Below are 20,543 nucleotides of genomic sequence, written 5' to 3'. Positions count from 1 at the left end.
TGGTGTGTAAACACTAATGGATTTAAGCCTGTCATTTGCTTGCAGAGAGTCTAGTAGTGGACACCACAAAGAAAGATGTACTAGTTGTACATCTTTCTTTGTGGTGTCCACTTTGAGGTTTAGACTGTGGGAGGTGAGAGCATTTTGACTTGTCCTCACCTTCACAGAGCTGTTTTAGGGTTCAGGTTATACAAGGTTTAGATTGGGGGAAGGAGCTTGGCAATATATTATGTCAGCACTACATGTGCACAAATACAAAGACATTATGCACATGTACTCTGACTTACATGTGCCGCCTTGATGTAGAACTTTAAGGAGCACGCTCAAGCAGAACACATACACAGTTTATTTTGATATTTTTGTGAGGACTTCCCTAATAGAATAAGTCCTCTCAAAGATAACAAAACAACCACACATGCACACACTCATGGCATGTTACATTTTATTTAGTTCAATTCAATTTTCAATTCAATTTTATTTATATAGCGCCAATTACAGTCAAATTGTCTCAAGACGCTTTACACAACCCATATGCCTGACCCCCAGAGCAAGCCAAAAGGCGACAGTTGCAAGAAAAACACCCTTTTAACAGGGAAAAAAACCTTGAGCAGAACCAGACTCTAATGTAGGGGGACCCATCTGTCTGCTGGCCGGGCGGGCTGAGAAGGACAGAAGAGGTAGAGAGGTAGAGATAGAGGGATAGGTTACATTTAGTGTGGTCCATGTGAATTTTCCTAATAGGATGATAAAGCTGCTGTGTATTTCATCAGATTTTTAAATCCGTTTATTCAGCTATAACCTGATGGAAACTGAAATGCAGCTGACAGCAGCTGAAGATGAAAATCAAATGGATAAGACATAGAACCTGTGAATTTAAAGTCTTAGTCTGACACTAATATCACGATTTTGGTGATATGCAGGTGAAAAGACGTCTTTAGGCTGAAAATGACTATTTTAGCTATATTCAAAAATCTTTAGTTTATGTGTAAATATTTTAACATGTAATGCTGTTAGTACACATGAAGACTATACTGTTTGTAGCATATATTCAAAAAGTCACTTTTAAGCTACATTTTTTTTTTTTTTAGTTTTATAGTCATTTCAATAACAAGACTTTAACCCCTCTCTCAGAAATATTCATCATCTCCAACATGATGTTTTTATTATGATAGAATTGTTCCATTAGTTCGTCACAACAATACAAACAGTTGTTCAGCTGGTCAATGTCTAAAGCCTCACACAAACTTGTTTTTTAAGCAGTGATTACTATAGTAATGTACAACTCAACAACTGCCTTAATGTCCATAGTGTTAAGTATCCATTTTATTCTGAACAGAGGATAAATCAGTGTTCATAGTCTTTCGATAACAACCTAATATCTATTACAGGGTTTCTATAGATTAAAACTTTTGCAAACTGCTTTGTTTCAGTATGCGCTTTGATATCAACCGAGGGCATGAAATGGTAAATCTGCAGTTTAGGTTCAGGTTTAGGTTTGAGGTACTCCTTATTGTGGAACAAAAGAAAAAAAAAACAAAAAACAGAGTTTGCTTCATTAAAAGTTTTCACTGCACCTGCTTTGTGGAACTGGACCAAGCCTCTGTGTTCCTCATATTATTAACTACTTTATTATTAGGAGTGCCTGAGCCCCAACCAGTGTAAGGACCCTTTGTAAACTGTTATGATCAGTATTATTAAGGCCTGAACACTGACCAAGCAACGACCCCCCTCAAACTATTATGTTTAGGGCCTGAGCACCGATTGATGCGAGGACGTTCTTGAAACCGCTGTGTTATTGGTTTTAGCAACAGGAATCCTTACTTATTTTTTCGACAGGCTTCATAGTGGATAGCCAGGTTGGAACTGTTAACCTGGGAGTTACAGTAGGCCCACAAATCTGTGACCTTCCTGTCTGCATGAACTTGGACTATTTGACATGCCCTGTGCAAATTCATCTAGTATGGGTTATGTTATGGGCAAAACCCAATGCTGTGGCATGTCTGGTTGTTATGTTGTGAATGGCTGCAGGTGGGCTGACACTGTGACATGGATGGGGTGTGTATATGTAGTGCTGCAGTCAGGGTGTTGCAGTAATTATTCTTATTTAATTTGCTAATGAGCTTAAGACAGTTTTGTTTGTTAGATGGGGCCTGAGAAAAAAGTGAGAAATGAAGTGAAAAAGACAAAACAAAAGCCCTCGTTTAGCTGAGGACAGCTGTGTATCATACTGGGCAATTGCAGTCGGTCAGTTTAGGGACTGGATCAATGTGTCCTTCACAAACCATTTCTATCCTGTCAATTAACACAGAGATAACCCCACCCCACTCACCCAGTAGGAAACACGATTGACTGTGCTGTAATCTCAGTGTGTGCATGGGGCTTTGGCATTAACACTCACCATCTGCTGAGCTCCTGACAGCGGAGAACATTAGAGTACATTTTCCTGGTTGTATTAGTGGAATGTCTCATGCCACTGAGTAAATGTATGTTAGAATTAGGTTAGATTAGTGTATGCAACTTTGTTTTGTGTTGTGTTAATGCTCCTGAGGACAAGAGCAGGATGTCGTCAAAATATTGATCTGCAAAGAGTGAATGCATGCTGGGCAAGATTCAAAAAGAACACCGATCTATTTGTTGTAATGTTAGAAAGCAGGAAGCTAGGCTACTATGGATACCACTGTCTGTCTGTGTGCCAAAGTGAAAAAAGGATTAAAAGTAGAAAATGTATTAAATTGAGATTTGGGAATGAATGTTGCTTGGATGTTTATTTAACCAGGAACTCCGTTGCGATTAAAATGCCTTTTTTGAGATCTGCCTAGAAAGAAAAATTTCTGAATGAAATAAGAAATTCCTCAAACACCTTTGAAATAAGAAAATGTATGTAATTTAAGTAATTTTACATAAAATGTGGGAAAAATTCTAATATTTAAGCTTTAGTGATTGGTCAGGTTCATCAGTGGTGCCAGATAATTATTTTTGTAAAATGCAAGAGCAGCTAAGTACAGCAAATATATATTTGTGAAGTGTCCTGTTTTAAGCCTGCAGTGTGGAACTTTTGTTTCCCCTTCCTGGTTTTGTAAGTTACATTAATAAAGCTGATGCTTTCTCCAGGTTATGTCTGTTGATTCAACGATTCAATATCATCGTGTCTTAAAGTCAGAATATTTTTGGTTGTTACAGAGGCTCTGGCCTCAGCTGATCAGACTTCATGTAGCCCTTGTGCATATGACACACTTCTTTCCTGTTCATGATACTTTGTCATTTTTGGACACAATGTTACATCACTACATTTCTCTCTTAGCCCTTCATACCCCACCCTCTTTAAGCTTCACTCTTTCCCAAGGCAGTCCTGATTGTAGTTCCACCAATCTCCTCCAACCGCACGCATGCACGCCTTTTTCGCTGTCAACTCAACTGTCACACACTTTGTTAGTACTACATATGTATCACTTAACTGGTCCTTCTAAAGAATACAATGGCAGCTGCTGTGAAATAATGGAGGCCTTGTGCAGTTACAGGATTCCAAAAGCGTGCAGAGCTTTTAGTGGTCCTATAGCACCATCTTGTGGTCCATAAGCAGAAGTAGGAGCAAACAAAGTGACATAAAGCAAACACAAATTTTCAATCTTCACTGCCTGAACATATAAAGTGGATAGTCTAATGTACATTTGGAACCTATCAGTTTAGCTTTAGAAGTAATAGACTGACCTGTGTTGTCTGGAATAAACTCAAATTAGTACTTCATTATTACACTGTATTCATTTATGTAACCACACCAAATTCATATACACTCATAACTAATCTGATTATATTATGTTCCTGTCTTATTGAGACTGTGGTCAAACAAAGTCACTTTTGGTGGACTAATATTGTACCTACTCTTCAGCCATTCAGTTGGTAGTGGGCAAAAGAAGTCTGCATGTTAGTTCAATGAATGCTCTGAACCTGCTGGCCTTTAAGCTTGAATGAATTCTACATCAACGCAAAAAGCTAATATTTGATCATTTAAACCTGGTGATGATAAAAACAGACTCGGAGCAGAAACAATGTGCCTCTGTCCTATTCATAGAATTTCTGAAAATAGAACTGTATCCACTGGTGATTCTAGCACAAGAACTGCTGAGGAATATAACACAGACAAGTTAGCCTACCGAGAATTTATGATCTGCCACGTTGGTTGTTAAGCTGTGATGTGAAAACGAGTGTTTGCAAAGTTGACACTCAATTTTTTGGTCTTCCGTTTGAACAAAATGCAGCTATGAATTCTTTGATATGGTGTCATTTAAGTTGGAGCTGAATCTGATAAAGTGTTCAGTAAACATTAAATAAGTTAGACCTTGCAGAGCCTATTTGTTTGAGATTCAAAGTTATGAAAACATAGGGGTGTTCACAGGTCACAGGCCAAAAGTAGCAGATTCATCCTGAAGGACCGCTTTCCTCTCCTATGAAACCAACACCAGCAATTTTCCAACCAGGGAGAATTTGGTCTGATGACAGCATATTGGCTAAACGCTGCACAACACTGCATGTTATGTTTCTGTAAGAGAATTTCTACACATACAAACTATGTGACTTTGACACTTGTGCTTAAATTCAGCGTTGATTGTTTTAATGTTTAATTAAACACTCAAATTTTCTGACCTTAAATAGATGTTTTGCATTCTCTTTACATACCAATAAGACCTTTTAGTGAAAGATTTCTTGCTTTAGATGGTAGGAGTGTGCAGACATGTGGGATGGAATGTCATTTGTTTTGGAAAATTAAGACTTTGTAAATGGCTAAACAAAAACTTCTTATCAAGGTGCCACATACCTGTTATTTTTTTTGGTGTTCTTTTTTTACACAGATCATTCAGCCATGAGATGTATTAATATGAGATGTATTAATATGCTATAATGCAGGAATTACAATATTTCCTTGTGTTTCATTTAGTCCTCTAGCAGTGCTGCAAAACCAGATTCTAAGCATTTACAATTAACATGCAGAGTGCTACAGAACTTTTCATAACATGTGCAACACGCATTTTCCTAAAAAATAGTTGACAGTTACAGCTGGCCCACACAGTAGACTTGCCTCTTCATATGGATTATTATAAAAAGCTGTTATTAAGCATTATGTGTACCATAAAATGTATTAACCAGTGCACAGCAGAGGCTATCATTTAGATGAAAAGCTGTTTACAAACAATTAAGGTCTTATCAAACTTTTGGAAATGCATTTACACTGTGGAAGACACCAGGCACAGCACAGTAATGTGCATTTATTGTAAATATATTGTACCAGTACATTTTGAACACACGCAGACCTCATGTTTGACTGATCAGACCATTAAGCATTGACTTCATAATGTGAGCAGTTATGCACAAGGATATCCCTTTAAGCATTTAAAGAAAAGCCGCTGCATCAAATTTATTCAGTTCATCGCCAGCAGTGAGAGAAGTGTTTGTATTACTGGCAGTAGCATGTTCCACTCTGCTTCTGCTTTGCTTCACACTTCTTCCTCCCTGCTGCAGACAACAGTTTCACAAAGGAAGACAATGCAACTTACAACTCACTCAAACACTGTTCGCGTGTAGAATGTAACAGTCCTGTACATTTATTGAAACACGGCAGTAAAAGCAGAGAAAACGCGCAGAGACGTGGCATTAAACTTGCCAAATGATGATTGGAAAAAGTGTGAAGGTATGTTACCAACAGAGTAGACATGGCATTGTAGCTCTAGTTTCTGCAGATATGCTGGTGAAGCTCAGTGGTTGTTAAAAGCAGCAGCTTAGCTCTCTTCTTGCTGTTAAATGGTGCTACCTGACTGGTGTGCCTTTTGGCATTAGTTATTTAGCTCGCTATCTAGAAGAAAAGAAATCAGATTTTGCTATAATTTTATGGAAAACAACTGCTGTTTAATTTTAGTGTCCTATGTTTTCTTTAGCATAAAAGTACTTTAAGCATGTTATTTTAGGAGTTGTCTATCTCCTACCCTGCTATCCCACTAAAGAGGTGGAAATGCTAACAAGTGCATTTACTCAAGCACTGTTTTGAAGTACAGTTTTGAGGTATTTATAGACAAATATGTACACTACATGCTATTTTGTCATTCTCCATTAGTATGTAGAGATAATTATCATCTTTATTACTTGAAACCACTGGCTGACCACTGGCTGATAATAACTGTATATAAAGCTCCACCTTCACAGGCTTCAGTGTTAAAATCCGCTTTCATTTATTAGTGTGTTAAAAATGGCAAAAATTATTTTTCAGGGCCAGTGCTGATACAGATGTACAGTAGAAATCATGATTGATTATTTGTAATCAGGTGGACCAAATGGAATGGATTTTCCATGCTGATCTTTTGCTTGTAACGGGGTATTTTTTTTAAGTTGTACAACTTGGCATTGGGATCTTAGTAGTTACTTAGTTTTTGAAAATGACACCTGACAGACATCGGCATGCTTATGTGCCACTGTGGCAGCAGAACACTTTTCCTCTTTGTTCCAACAATTTTAAATGACCTGTCCTCAAACAGCACATGCACTAACTGTACTGACTGAGTAGCTGTAGCTGCCTAACAGCCTCTTTTGTTTTTACCGTTTAGTGTAAGTGAAGTCATAACATCTTGTTTAAGCATGCAAGTACAGTTTTGCACAGGTTAAAAACATTCTACATTATACAACAGTAGTGACTACACCCTTCAATACTGTACAATTTCTTCCAAGTTGAACAATAATGTATTTGCTTCTGTGTAGCATAAAATCTAACAGTTAAGATGCGCTACATTAAAAATACAGGCTCCACAGTAGGAACTCAAGGCAACAAAAGACATTACAATTATATTTTTTTCAATACTTCATATTTTCACCTTCATTTTTGGTAACAAGAATCAGTACTCCTCCTCGACATACCAGTGTTGCACACATTTCTGGAGAGATGTTCTGCCAATCTTTTTCATATGTGCTTTACTCTAGGAGTTGTGTTCTCTACTTTTCTCTTTAAAATACCCCCAAAATGTTCTGTTTGATTCAAGTCAGTGGACAGGCTTGTCCAGTTTTCGGTTGTTGTTGTTTTTTTTTAAGAAAATTTTGTGTGATTTTGGCAGTGTACTTTGGATCATGCTGGAATATTCCTCTTTTGCCAAGCTTGTGCAGACAGGAAGCTGTCTTGTCAGCCAGTATTTTTCAGAGGTGCTATCTATAAACATCATCCCCCAAAACCAACTAATGCAGCCACATATCACCACACTCTTACCTCTATGCTTTATTCAGAACTGTGCATTGACGAGGGATTATTATCTTGACGACTGACCTTTACGCTGTTTTACACATTTTTTTGTGCCAAGTCTAAAGCAATTACCTGTCTATTTTCATAGCTATAATGTACAAGCACTGCACTGTCTGTTTTAGGATGGCCACTGTAGCCCTGATAAGTGGTACTATGGCGCTTTATGTATGTATGCTGGAGTGAGTGTAGCATCTGTAGCATCAACTCCCTGTCTAGTTGAACATTAAAATACTATAAATGCACCATCATATCTACTTGCAAACTTTGTATTTTAGTATTGCTGACCTGTAAAATAATCAATTTGACACACACGCACACACACACTCATACACATGAGCAGCTGAGATGACAGCAACTGCAGAAGCATGTGTGGTTGAACACTGTGGCTGCTGACTGGACTGTGGCAGTGGTGGGGGGAGTTCATGGCAGATCTCTGCAGCAGGCTGGAGGGCTGAGGCTCCTATTTTTAGGCATCTCAGCACCCTCATATCACAACAGCTGTCCACACATCTCTTGTCTGTCCGCCATCAGGAATAGCTGGCCTATCAGAGTGCCCCCTCTCTCCTGAGCCACGCTGTCTTACTCTTCATGTCTCTCTTGCTCCTCGATCAGATCTCCTCCATGTCAGCCAGTTTTTGTTTTGGACAGTGACATCTGGTTCTACTGGGATACAAGAGTTTTGGGACTGCTTCACTTACAGGTACAACAATTTGAATAGACTTTTAAATTAAAAGTAGGGGACTGGAAAGTTGATGACATGCATGCGGTCTCCAGGCTCCACAGCCGGTGAAACTATTTTTAGGCTAGAGTTAGCTGAGGGGGGCAGCTTGTGTGGTTTTCCAACTGAAAGTGATGTTTTACTCAAGTAGATTTTGTGTCTTTGTGACAGTTCCTCTTTTTCTAACCTGATGTTAATCAGAAACAGCGGTGGAACTTAAAGTAGAGTAGTAAAGTAAAGGTGTGCCAGAATGTGTTCAGCCGCTTTGAAGAGATTGTCTTCATGTTAGTGTCATGGATACAGTGAGAACTCATCTGCTAATGGGAAATGTAGTTAGAATTGAGACTGTGTGCACTTTTATGTGTGCAGCAACCAGTAACGTAAAACTTCCCAATAACATAATATTTTGGCCATTTGAAATGTAATAAAATCAATAATGTAAGAACTCACCAATAATGTAATAAAGTTTTTGAGCCAGTAACGTAATAACTTTTTGTCAATAATGTAATAAGTTATTACGTTAATGGCCTAGCATTAAAAAAAAAAATCATTTGAAATAACTGCAGCCAATAATGTGATAATACATAAATAGGACTACATTTCTGGGAAATAAATAATTTATTTTTTCAGTTTTTCTGCTGCTCATTAAAAATAGGTATAGTGGATGGCATGTTCGTCATATCCATTCATCAAGGATACATCCCACGTAACTCTCATTCTCCTTAACTGTGATTGTAAGAGCCAACTTGAGAATTATTTGTTATACAAAATTTTTATTTAGAATATTGTTTATTTGCTTCGATATGTAAATTGATAATTTCATGTATGGAGGAATATGAGTTCATTCATTCCTGTGAAGTGTATTTCGTAGTTAGATCACTGAGTGGAATGTGCTAGAATTCAGGAAAAGAACAGTGGTCATGTGACCTGCATGTGTTTGCTCAGTGTTAGATGAAAATGTAACAACTGGAGCCGACAATGTAAGCATGATGTATCATTTTTTAAATTTTTATTTTCTGGATAGAAACTGAGGCACACACACCCTCACACACCCCTGTACAGGATGGCTTAGAGGAGCAGTAATGAGGTGACTGAGTTTATTTCCTGAAGAGAGACCATGAAGAAATGTTACATGCAGAGAGTGAACCATGTTCTTTTGCAGCACCTGCTTTTGACCACTAGATGGCAATGGAGGAGCTAATTCATGACAAGCTAGTAAAGTCATGTGACTGACTAGCCTGATTAGACTTCTAGACTTCAAACATGTTGATAGGTAAATAATTCTCTGAGTTACTGCAGTTAACACCTTTCAGTTTGTGGAATCCTTGGTCATACATTCTCATGTAATTGAGAAAGATTAAAGTTCTTAGCTAAACCTAAATAAAAATGAAACTTCGGTCCATAATGCCAAAATAAAAGCTTGGTGAACAATGTGTGCGAACCTACTGAGTCTATCAGCCTGCTTTACTATGAAATTTGAACTTTATCCTCCTAAGACTCGGGCTTTGGTTGGGCTTGCATTTTAGATTTCTTCCAGTTATTTGGGATAAGGAGTAACCAATAAATAAAATAAACAGATAATATCTATCTATTATGTTTATCATATTTATCATATTTATATTATATTATATTTATATTGTTATTATTGTTATTATTATTGTCATTATTATTATTATTAACAATACGCTCTTTGAAAAATAAAACGCCCATATATGTCGATGCCAGGTCTTAGAAAGTTAACAGTACATTGGTCCTGTCTGTTGTATACTTTATTTGATGCCCTCTTTTTATTTAGTAGGTTTGCAGGTCATATTATCCTCTGTTTAGAGTTGAAAAAGGGAATAACTTTAATATCACTGCAGGTATTATACAAGCAGTCTTTATCCTCTGCTGCATCATTTTGGTTTGCAGAGAACATTGACACAGATAAATGTCTACAATATCATTCTCAAGGCACTGAAGAGGTGAATGCGAGAGAGTGATGAGTCTGAAGCTAGAAATTGAAGGTGCAACTACAGAGGAATAAAGTTGATGAGCCATACAATGAAGATATGGGAAAGAGTAGTGGAAGCTAGACTAAGGACAGAAGTGAGCATTTGTGAGCAGCAGTATGGTTTTATGCCAAGAAGGAGTACTACAGATGCAGTATTTGCTTTGAGGATGTTGCCTGAGAAGTACAGAGAAGGTCAGAGGGAGCTCCATTGTGTCTTTGTAGATCTAGAGAAAGCATATGACAGGGTGCTGAGAGAGGAACTGTGGTATAGTATGAGGAAGTCTGGAGTGGCGGAGAAGTATGATAGAGTGGTACAGGACATGTATGAGGGCTGTAAGACAGTGGTGAGGTGTGCTGTAGGTGTTACAGAGGAGTTCAAGGTGGAGGTGGAACTGCATCAAGGATCAGCTCTGAGCCCCTTCTAGTTTACTATGGTGATGGCCAGCCTGACAGATGAGATTAGACAGGAATCTCCATGGACTATGATGTTTGCAGATGACATTGTGGTCTGTAGTGAGAGCAGGGGGCAGCTGGAGGAAAATTGAGAGAGATGGAGGTAAATCCTGGAAAGGAGAGGAATGAAGGTAAGCCACAGCAAGACAGAATACATGTGTGTAAATGAGAGGAACCCAAGTAGAAGGGTGAGATTTCAGGGAGTAGAGATCAAGAAAGTGGAGGATTTTAAGTACTTAGGATCAACATTCCAAAACAATGGAGAGTGTGGAAAATGATGAAGAAGTGTGTGCAAGCAGGTAGGAACAGGTGGAGGAAAGTGCTGATGTGAGTGTGATAAAAGAGTATCAGTAAGAATGAAAGGTTTCCAAAATGGTGGTGAGACCTGCAATGTTGTGTGGTTTAGAAACAGTGGCATGGAGGAAAATACAGGAGACAGAGCTGGAAGTAGCAGAGATTAAAATGTTGAGGTTCTCTTTGGAAGTGACCAGGATGGATAAGATCAGGAATGAGTACATCACATGTTACATGTTTTGGAGATAAAGCCAGAGAGGCCAAACTGTTTGGTGGTTTGGACATGTACAGAGGAGGGAGAGTGAATATATCGGTAGAGGAATACTGACTGTTGAACTGCCTGGCAGGAGGCCTAGAGGAAGACCACAGAAGAGGTTTAGAGATACAGTGAAAGAGGATATGAAGATAGTTCAGTGGTTCTTAACCTGGGTTCGATCGAACCCTAGGGGTTCGGTGAGTCAGTCTCAGGGGTTCGGCGGAGGTCAAGACACACACCCGACATATGATTCGTGATGACATGCCCCACTTGGCCATCACTGGATGCAGCTGATCACGTTACATTGCTTGGCCAATCTGTGCCACAGGGAATTTGGTGCGCTCAGTAGTCGACTTGTGACTGTCATGATGGTACGTCGTGTGATTTCTTTAATATTTTAATCCATACTAAGTATGTCGAGCAAAAAAAGAAAGTGGTCGGACGAATATGTACAGCATGGATTCACATGTATAACGGAGCGTGATGGGAGTCAGCATCCTATCTGCACGATTTGCTATGCCAAGTTAAGCAATTCTAGTCTAGCACCGGCAAAACTAAAGGAACACTTCCTTAAGCTGCATGGAGATGAGGAATACAAGAACACAACGCTTGCTGAATTCAAGGCGAAGAGAGCCAGATTCAATGAAAAGGCTACTCTGCCTGCTCTCGGCTTTGTACCCATCAACAAACCGATCCTCACAGCATCGTACGAAGTTGCTTACCTGATCGCAAAGCAGGGCAAACCACACACCATTGGTGAAACACTCATAAAACCAGCTGTGTTGAAGATGGCGAATCTGATGCTGGGAAAAGCTGCCGAAGTTAAATTATCCCAAATTCCTCTTTCAAATGACACCATCAGCGACAGAATAGAGGACATGAGCAAAGACTTCTTGGCTCAAGTAGTTGCAGATCTGATTTCAAGCCCGGCAAAATTCTGCCTCCAACTCGACGAGATCACAGACGTTTCTAATCTAAGCCAGCTTGCTGTATTTGTGCGCTATGTGAAAGATGACATGATAAAGGAAGATTTTTTATTTTTTAAGCCTCTTACAACAACAACTAAGGCAGCCGATGTGAAGAAACTTGTGGATGACTTCTTCAGAGACAACAGTCTTTCGTGGGATATGGTTTCTGCAGTTTGTACGGACGGAGCTCCAGTCATGCTGGGAAGAAAGTCTGGTTTTGGTGCGCTAGTGAAATCCGATGCACCACGCATCATTGTTACGCATTGTATTCTGCACAGGCATGCGTTGGCAACAAAAACCTTGCCTCCAGAAATGGCAGAAGTATTAAAAATCGTAGTGGAATGTGTGAACTATGTGCGAAATAGTGCTCCGAGGCACCGCATCTTCAGTGAGCTGTGTAAGGAAATTGGCTCTGAATTTGGGTACTTCTGTACCATTCTAACGTTCGGTGGTTATCCTGGGGACAGGTGCTGAATCGTGTTTTTGCCATGCGTGTGGAATTAGCTCTGTTTTTGCAAGAACACCAACATTGTCATGCAGATTGCTTCAAAAATTCTAAGTTCATTCTCATTTTATTGTACATGGCTGATATATTCGCAGCTCAATCATCTCAATCAGCAGATGCAGGGCGGTGGAGTCAACATCATCGAAGTGGAAGAAAACCTGAAGGCTTTTCAAGAAGAGCTACCGTTATGGAAACGACGAACAGAGAACGATAACTTCACAAACTTTCCCCTGCTGGACGACTGTGTAAGTAACATCGAAGGTATGTCTGGAATAGGAGACATTTCTGTACCCACGGAACTGAAGCCAGCAATTGCCACGCACTTAGATGAGTTTGCAAAGTCTCTCGACGGATACTTCCCTACAAGAGAGTCATATCCAGCATGGGTGAGACAGCCGTTCACGTTTGGTGTTGAGACAGCAGATGTCAACGATGAATACCTCGACGAAATCATTGAAATTCAGCAGAGCCAGGTTCAACAGCAACTCTTCAGAACAACAACGCTCTCAATGTTTTGATGTCGACAAATGGTAACTTATCCTGTTATTGCTAAGAAAGCCCTGGAAATTTTTATACCGTTTGTTACAACATATCTTTGCGAACAATCCTTTTCGAGGATGCTGGACATAAAAACGAAGAAAAGGAACAGACTTTGCTGTGAAAATGACGTGAGAGTTGCACTTGCCAAGGTGAAGCCACACATTTCTGAACTGGTCTCTCAAAGGCAACAGCAGAAGTCACACTGATTTGCAGTAAATATTCATTATTATTGTAGCCTGATGGAAATTCGGTGATGGGTGTATGTTGAAATGTTAAAAATAATAAATAGCATAAATACAATAAGTTCATTATTGGAATACATAAGGTTAAAAATTAAAACCATTTCAGTGTGGTAGTATTAAATGTCTTTGTGAAAAGGTATGTAATTTGTTGTGAGTTCATGCATTGTATTGGTTTTGTTCTTTGAACACAGTGATGTTAATGCACGGTTCATTTTGTGCACCAGTAAAACATATACCTATGTCTTGAATTTGACTCTATCTTATTTTTCAGTGAAGAAGGGTTCGGTGAATGCGCATATGAAACTGGTGGGGTTCAGTACCTCCAACAAGGTTAAGAACCACTGAGATAGTTGGTGTGAGAGAAGAGGATGCAGAGGACAGGGTTAGATGGAAGGCGATGATTCGCTGTGACGACCCTTGAAGAGAAAAGCTTGAAAGGAAACAAAGAACAGTACTCGCTCTTGCTCTGGGGGTCAGGCATAAGAGTTCTGTAAAGTGTCTTGAGACAATTTGACTGTAATTGGTGCTATATAAATAAAATTGAATTGAATTGAATACTCTTTATTAATGAAGTAACCTACTGATGAATGACAGGTTCCCTGCTACCACATGGTGTTAATGAATAACTTTTATGCATGTTAGCTGCAGATATCGGATATTGCCCTTTCTTGATTGCACACAAACAGAGCGTGGCACAGTTAGGATTCCACATAATGCCATGCAGTCATCACTGTGACCTGTGTTACAAGCATTTTTCTTACTGCCTGAAGGTGTATATTTGCAATTTCACTGTAGAGCTGCAGAAATAACACTGTATTGAAATCTGTAATGAAATCACACCCAACCTTTGCATTAAAAGATCTCACACTTTAGTGACAAGGGTTACATCGACAGTTACAACCTATAGTCCAAACAGCAGTCTCTGCTGTGAAAGACTCTGCACTCTCTAAGACTGAAGGAGACATGTCATGTCAGGAACGCACCAGAGTTACACTGGTCATTTTCATTTTGTTCATGAACCCACTCTCAGCATGTTGAAAACAAAAATTCTTTGGTTGCACCAACTCAATTGTGTTTCCCCACACACTCTACTCATTAGATTTGGCTCCCTGCAACTTCTTCCTGTTCCCCAAAATGAAATTCAAGGTAAAGAGTTGCCATTTTAGCACACTGAAGGAGATCTACAACATGTGAACGAAGTATGGTACTTGACACACTTGCTGACTTCTGTGGAGCATTTCAAATGTGGCAGGAGCGCTGGGAGCAGTATATTACACCACTAGGTTACAACCTTGAAGGGACTGGTGGTCAAATTGAATCAAGTTTGGCGATGCAGTGGGTAGCACAGCTCGATGGACCTGGGTTCATTCCTGGGGTCTTTCAGTGTGGAGTGCATGTTCTCACTGTGCCTGTGTGGATTCCCCCTGGATGCTTTGGCTTCCTCCTACAGTCCAAAGACATGGTAACCTTTTCAGGGTGAACCCTGGCTTCTCCCTAAGTCAGCTGGGATATAGACTCCAGCAACTCCTGCCACCTCCTCCCCACCCCAACACATGGCAACCCTATAGATTATAAAGCGGTGTGTAGAAAATGGAAAATGAATTATTTTTAAAAATGCTTTTTATAGGCTTCGACTATAAAAGTAAAATAATTTTTTGGTTGTGCCTAGTAAAGCAGGATCCTGGTATGTGACAGAAGTTTCCAATGCTAACTGTAGACGACAATGTGAAGCCTTTTAGTGGCTTTTCGTCTTTGTGTGTGTGCTGTATGCACATGCAATATCACAACTAAGTGTCATTGCCAACTGTCTACTCTGTCACGGATAAGCACACATTTGTTAATTGGACAGTAAAAGTAGTGCTGTAATGTTTGTTCTTACAGCCTTTATATTGAATAAACATTATTCACATCAGACTTTGAAAGCTGTTTGAACACTTTTTCTTGAAAACTTTCTAAAGACTCCAGTAGTCAATCCAGAAGGGATTTTTTGACAAAGCTATCTGATCCTCACTGCCCCATAGCAGGCACACTGAGTCACAACAAGAGCTCTGTTTTACTGGTGTCCTCCCTTCACACAGTAACAACCCAAATGAGTGACTGTAGTGCAGTCACTCCTAAAACAGTCTGCAGTGTCATGTTCCTGTTTTTTTAGTTTGGTTGGATATCCTTTCCTTTCAGAAATGCAGTATGGTATCTTCACATTCAATTGAGTTTAAGTGGATCAACAAAGAGAAACAAGCAAATTACTATCTAGAAAGAGTCGTGTTAATTTCGAAAATATTACAATATAAAATTTTACTGTGTTTGGTGTGATAGTTGGTGTCAAATTGTGTCGTACTGTATTTTATCAAATCATACACCTCAGTATTTAAAAAAAGATATTTGTAATATGTGGCTTCAGAACCCGCTTTTGTGAGTTTTAATAGATGTTTTGGTCTCACCCACAGCTCTACTGTCTAGTCCAAAAATAAGCCTGTTAGTCAGTTTACAAATTTAGTAACCACTGATAAGAACGACTAATTCCGAGCTAGACCTGAACACTGCCCTTACGTAGTAAAAGTTATTTTGGAGGCTCCTTATAGTTGGTTGGTGCTCATTTTTATCAAACTAAAGATGTCAGGTCCAATTGATTTGGAGATTAACTTTATTCTGTTGTTGTGTACAAATTAATTAGACATGTTCAAGGCTTTTGAATTACCTCTCGGATTTACAGTGTAAAGTTAAGAAATGACTTTTTAAATAATTTTTATTTGTAACATACGAGAGGTGTTGTCGAACAATGCAGCTACTAAAACTGACGTAGCCTGTTTTGTGTTTATTTCCTGAAAACTGGAAGGTATTGATCTACAGTTAAATCATATATCTATATCTACAGTTGTGGTCAAAAGTTTACATACACTTGTAAAGAATATAATGTCATGGCTCTTTTGAGTTTCCAGTTATTTCTACAACTGATTTTTCTCTAATAGCGTGATTGGAACAGATACTTCTTTGTCACAAAAAACATTCATGAAGTTTGGTTCTTTTATGACTTTATTATGGGTTAACAGAAAAAGTGACCAAATCTGCTCGTTCAAAAATATACATACAGCAATGCTAATATTTGGTTACATGTCCCTTGGCCATTTTCACTTTAATTAGGCGCTTTTGGTAGCCATCCACAAGCTTCTGGCTGAATCTTTGACCACTCCTCTTGACAGAATTGGTGCAGTTCAGTTAAATTTGTTGGCTTTCTGACATGGACTTGTTTCTTCAGCATTGTCCACATGTTCTCAATGGGGTTTAAGTCAGGACTTTGGGAAGGCCATTCTAAAACCTTAATTCTAGCCTGATTTAGCCATTCCATTACCACTTTTGACGTGTGTTTGGGGTCATTGTCCTGTTGGAACACCCAACTGCACCCAAGACCCAACCTTCGGGCTGATGATTTTAGGTTATCTTGACGAATTTGAAGGTAATCCTCCTCCTTCATTATCCCATTTACTCTCTGTAAAGCACCAGTTCCATTGGCAGCAAAACAGCCCCACAGCATAATACTACCACCACGTGCTTGACAGTAGGCATGGTGTTCCTGGGGTTAAAGGCCTCACGTTTTGTCCTCCAAACATATTGTTGGGCATTGTGGCCAAACAGCTCGATTTTTGTTTCGTCTGACCACAGAACTTTCCTCCAGATCTTATCTTTGTCCATGTGATCAGCAGCAAACTTCAGTCGAGCCTTAAGGTGCCGCTTTTGGAGCAATGGCTTCCTTCTTGCACGGCAGCCTCTCAGTCCATGGTGATGTAAAACACGCTTGACTGTGGACACTGACACCTGTGTTCCAGCAGCTTCTAATTCTTGGCAGGTCTGCTTTTTGGTGGTTGTTGGTTGACTCTTCACCCTCCTGACCAATTTTCTCTCGGCAGCAGGTGATAGCTTGCATTTTCTTCCTGATCGTGGCAGTGACAAAACAGAGCCATGCACTTTATACTTAGAAACAATTGTTTGCACTGTTGCTCTTGGGACCTGCAGCTGCTTTAAAATGGCTCCAAATGACTTTCCTGACTTGTTCAAGTCAATAATTCGTTTTTTCAGATCCGTACTGAGCTCCTTTGACTTTCCCATTGCAGCGTTTGTGGGCGTTTGTATCCAATGAGCCCTATTTAAATGGCCCCAGAGAAGTCACCAGCTGTAGTCACTCATAATCACTCACAAGAATTTAAGAGGCCATGCTATGAAGCTCATTTCATTTACACAACTTTCTAAGTCACCAAAATTGGTAATTCATGTTGCTCTGTGTATATTTTTGACCCAGCAGTCACTTTTTCTGTTAACCCATTATAAAGTCATAAAAGAACCAAACTTCATGAATGTTTTTTGTGACAAAGAAGTATCTGTTCCAATCACCCTATCAGGGAAAAATCAGAGTTGTAGAAATAACTGGGAACTCAAGAGAGCCATGACATTATGTTCCTTACAAGTGTATGTTAACTTTTGACCACATCTATCTGTCTGTGTGTGTGTGTGTGTGTGTGTGTGTGTGTGTGTGTGTGTGTGTGTGTGTGTGTGTGTGTGTGTGTGTGTGTGTGTGTGTGTGTGTGTGTGTGTGTATGTGTGTGTGTGCGTGTGTGTGTGTGTGTGTGTGTGTGTGTGTGTGTGTGTGTGTGTATTCACTTGAAAATAACTTGCAGTGATTTTATACTTTTTTACACAAAGACCTTTTGAACATGGAACTCTCACCTGCCTTAGAGTTCAAAGAAGCCTTTAAGCTTTTAAGCTTATAGTTTGCTCAGCTTGGACCTGTGTGTGTTGGCTAATAATGCAGTGTGGCTGAGTAGATGTTTTAAGCATGTTTGCCATGATCTATCCATGGGGATACAGAGGAATGAATGAAAAGTTCCTGATTGTTTGGGTAGACAGACAGATAAAGTACTCGACATTATGAACATACAGTTGTCTCTAGCAGTTTAAAGTAATTCTGTACATTATTTTTAGATGATGGTGTTGGTCTACAGCCGTGGCCACAACTACGTCCATATCAAAGGCCAGAGTCTAAGACTTGACCATGTTCAAATGTCTAAAAATTTTCTTTAAAGTTTGCCAAAAAATCCCAAGGAGAAGTTGGCATTCAAGGGCAGGAAGATTTATTGTTGAAAGAAAATCCAGGAGTTGTTCTTAGCAGTAATAGCACCACAAGAAAAGCCAGAGATACTGAACTGTGCATTGTCTTTTATGCTGTGAGAGTTGGTCATTTTTTGCAATCCTACAGGGCGTATTTGTAGAGACAGTTTTGACATTATTATACTTTTCTAAATCTGTTGGTCACATCTTGACATCAGGTTATCATATTTCACCATTAAATCACACCCGACAGAGGACATGCGCATTAGGTTATCATTAAGTCATGTTTTACAGACAACATGCCCAGACATGTTCAGACTTTGCCCTATTATTCTGAGACAGATTTCATGGAAATTATATCTTTATGTATTGTTGTGATTCTGATACACCTCTTTTAAAAGTGATATTTCCTTAAGTTTACACCATTATGTTTTGAGTATTCCATATATCATTTTCTTAAAATCATGTGATCTGTCTGTACTGTCAGTATGAAAGATATGTGACATCTTGTAATGTGTGAGATGGTATTGTGACAAACACAATGCCATCAAAGAATCAGTCGCTACATTCATCATTATGTATTCCACACACGTTTTAACTCTATTCTTCAGTCTAATAGCATGTCATAACTATATCATCCTTTATTTTTAGCAAATCATACCCAAAAATAGTACACTACAGCACCACCCTCACATTTGGCATTTTGTTTTTGCTTTTTGTTAAAAATACCAAGGTCAAAATCAGCTCACTGCTTTGCTTATATACTTGACATCAAGAGTGGGTTGATTATCTGTGATTTGTTTTTACAAGGCCTTTGTCTTTTTGGTAGGTGGTATGCTTTTGTAATTTGCATTTTCATTACTTTAGACCTGCTTCAGTTTCTTATTCATTCTCTATTGTTGAAAATTCAATTGAATATTCAGTGTTTCATGTTACTTGAAGATCATTACTTCTCTTCATCTGTTTATGTGTAATCTCCCCACATTTCCTCTCCTAGCTCCCCTCCACCTCCTCCTCCTCTTGCTGTTATCCCATACATCACAGCCTATGACAGCAGATCAGCCGACATGGCATTCTCATCTCGTTTTTCCTTCTGGGAGCAAAAGGGAAGTCTCATTTGGACATTTCATACAGCACTCTTACAATGCATGGTGTTTCGAAGTGTATTGATGTGCTTTCTTAGTGTGCCTGTGACACTACGACTATTAATGCTTTTCACACAGTATTGCAGTATGGTAGCTACCCATTTGCTCTGACTTTGTGCCACCTTTGCCATTTGCTAGACACTTAAACAGAGCACTTCCAACGCAGTGAGTGCGTCAGGTTTTACTTCTAGTAGGACAGTGTTTGTATCTCAAGATGGAGATGTTGCACTAGAAAAGTTACTTTTATACATATGACTCCAGGGATTTTTGCATGTTTTAAGGCTTGCATGGTATGTAATGGACAACAGCTTCATTTGTTGTCCAGGTTTTGATTTGGCTCCCTGTTTTACCTCAACACATTTAGATCAAAGACGAGAACAAGCCAGGCAGCAAAAGTGTAAGTAAATGATGTCCTTTATGATTGGGATACATAGTTTCTGGTCATCAAAGTATTGTTAGAGCTGTCTTACTAACAAGTCTTGTTGTTTGTAAATATGTATTGAGTGCCCTTTTTTTGCATATTATCTGTATTGTTTTAGATAGAACTTTATATATTTAAGTTGAACAAATATTGGGCCATTTGTACATATTATAAACCTCTCCCTTTTTTTTGAGAATTGCTTGTACGAGTGTTTTGAGATGGATTTAGTCAAAAAATATTTTTATACACATAAATTTATTCTAAACACACACACAGCTTGATGAATGGCAGGCATCAGGACATGTTCATTAGGTTTATTACTAAATGAATGGATGCCATAAATTTTTACTTTTTTTGTTTCATTCACTAAAATTTTACCCAAGAATGAGATGAATTCTTTGAAGTTTTGAAGTTTGCCAGTGAATCAGTGGCAGCACTGGTTGTAGGCCACCTGAAAAAAGTGTGTTCCTTTGACAAGTTATCTTTAACTATGTCACTTAAGAGCAGAGCAGTTCATACCAGGGATCCCGCAATAATCGTGTTGACTTGAGGATAAATTAAAATCCAAGAAGATTTTAATTTATCCTGTGAAAGAAGATGCTAAAGTTTGTTTATTAACCAAGTTCAGTGTCTGG

At 39.0% G+C, this 20,543-nt stretch overlaps 1 protein-coding gene across 8 annotated transcripts in view; it reads left to right on the top strand.

Moving 5' to 3' along the window:
* Window positions 1-20,543, top strand: part of myo18ab (myosin XVIIIA b) — a 207,556-nt gene that overhangs the window by 32,101 nt on the left and 154,912 nt on the right. For 5 of the 8 annotated variants that reach the window (XM_055012345.1, XM_055012343.1, XM_055012344.1 and 2 more), the window contains exons 1-3: window positions 7,816-7,973; window positions 19,340-19,448; window positions 19,852-19,884. The exons of the other annotated variants lie outside the window; for them this stretch is intronic. In XM_055012345.1, the coding sequence (XP_054868320.1) occupies window positions 19,410-19,448; window positions 19,852-19,884 (72 nt within the window). In that variant the 5' untranslated portion in view covers window positions 7,816-7,973; window positions 19,340-19,409. Of the gene's footprint in view, window positions 1-7,815; window positions 7,974-19,339; window positions 19,449-19,851; window positions 19,885-20,543 lie in introns of those variants that run through there. 8 annotated transcript variants of the gene reach the window in all.

Source organism: Amphiprion ocellaris, chromosome 7 (genome assembly GCF_022539595.1).
Source record: "Amphiprion ocellaris isolate individual 3 ecotype Okinawa chromosome 7, ASM2253959v1, whole genome shotgun sequence".
NCBI classification, from domain to species: Eukaryota; Metazoa; Chordata; class Actinopteri; family Pomacentridae; genus Amphiprion; species Amphiprion ocellaris.
This window is presented reverse-complemented; position numbering and strand designations above follow the sequence as displayed.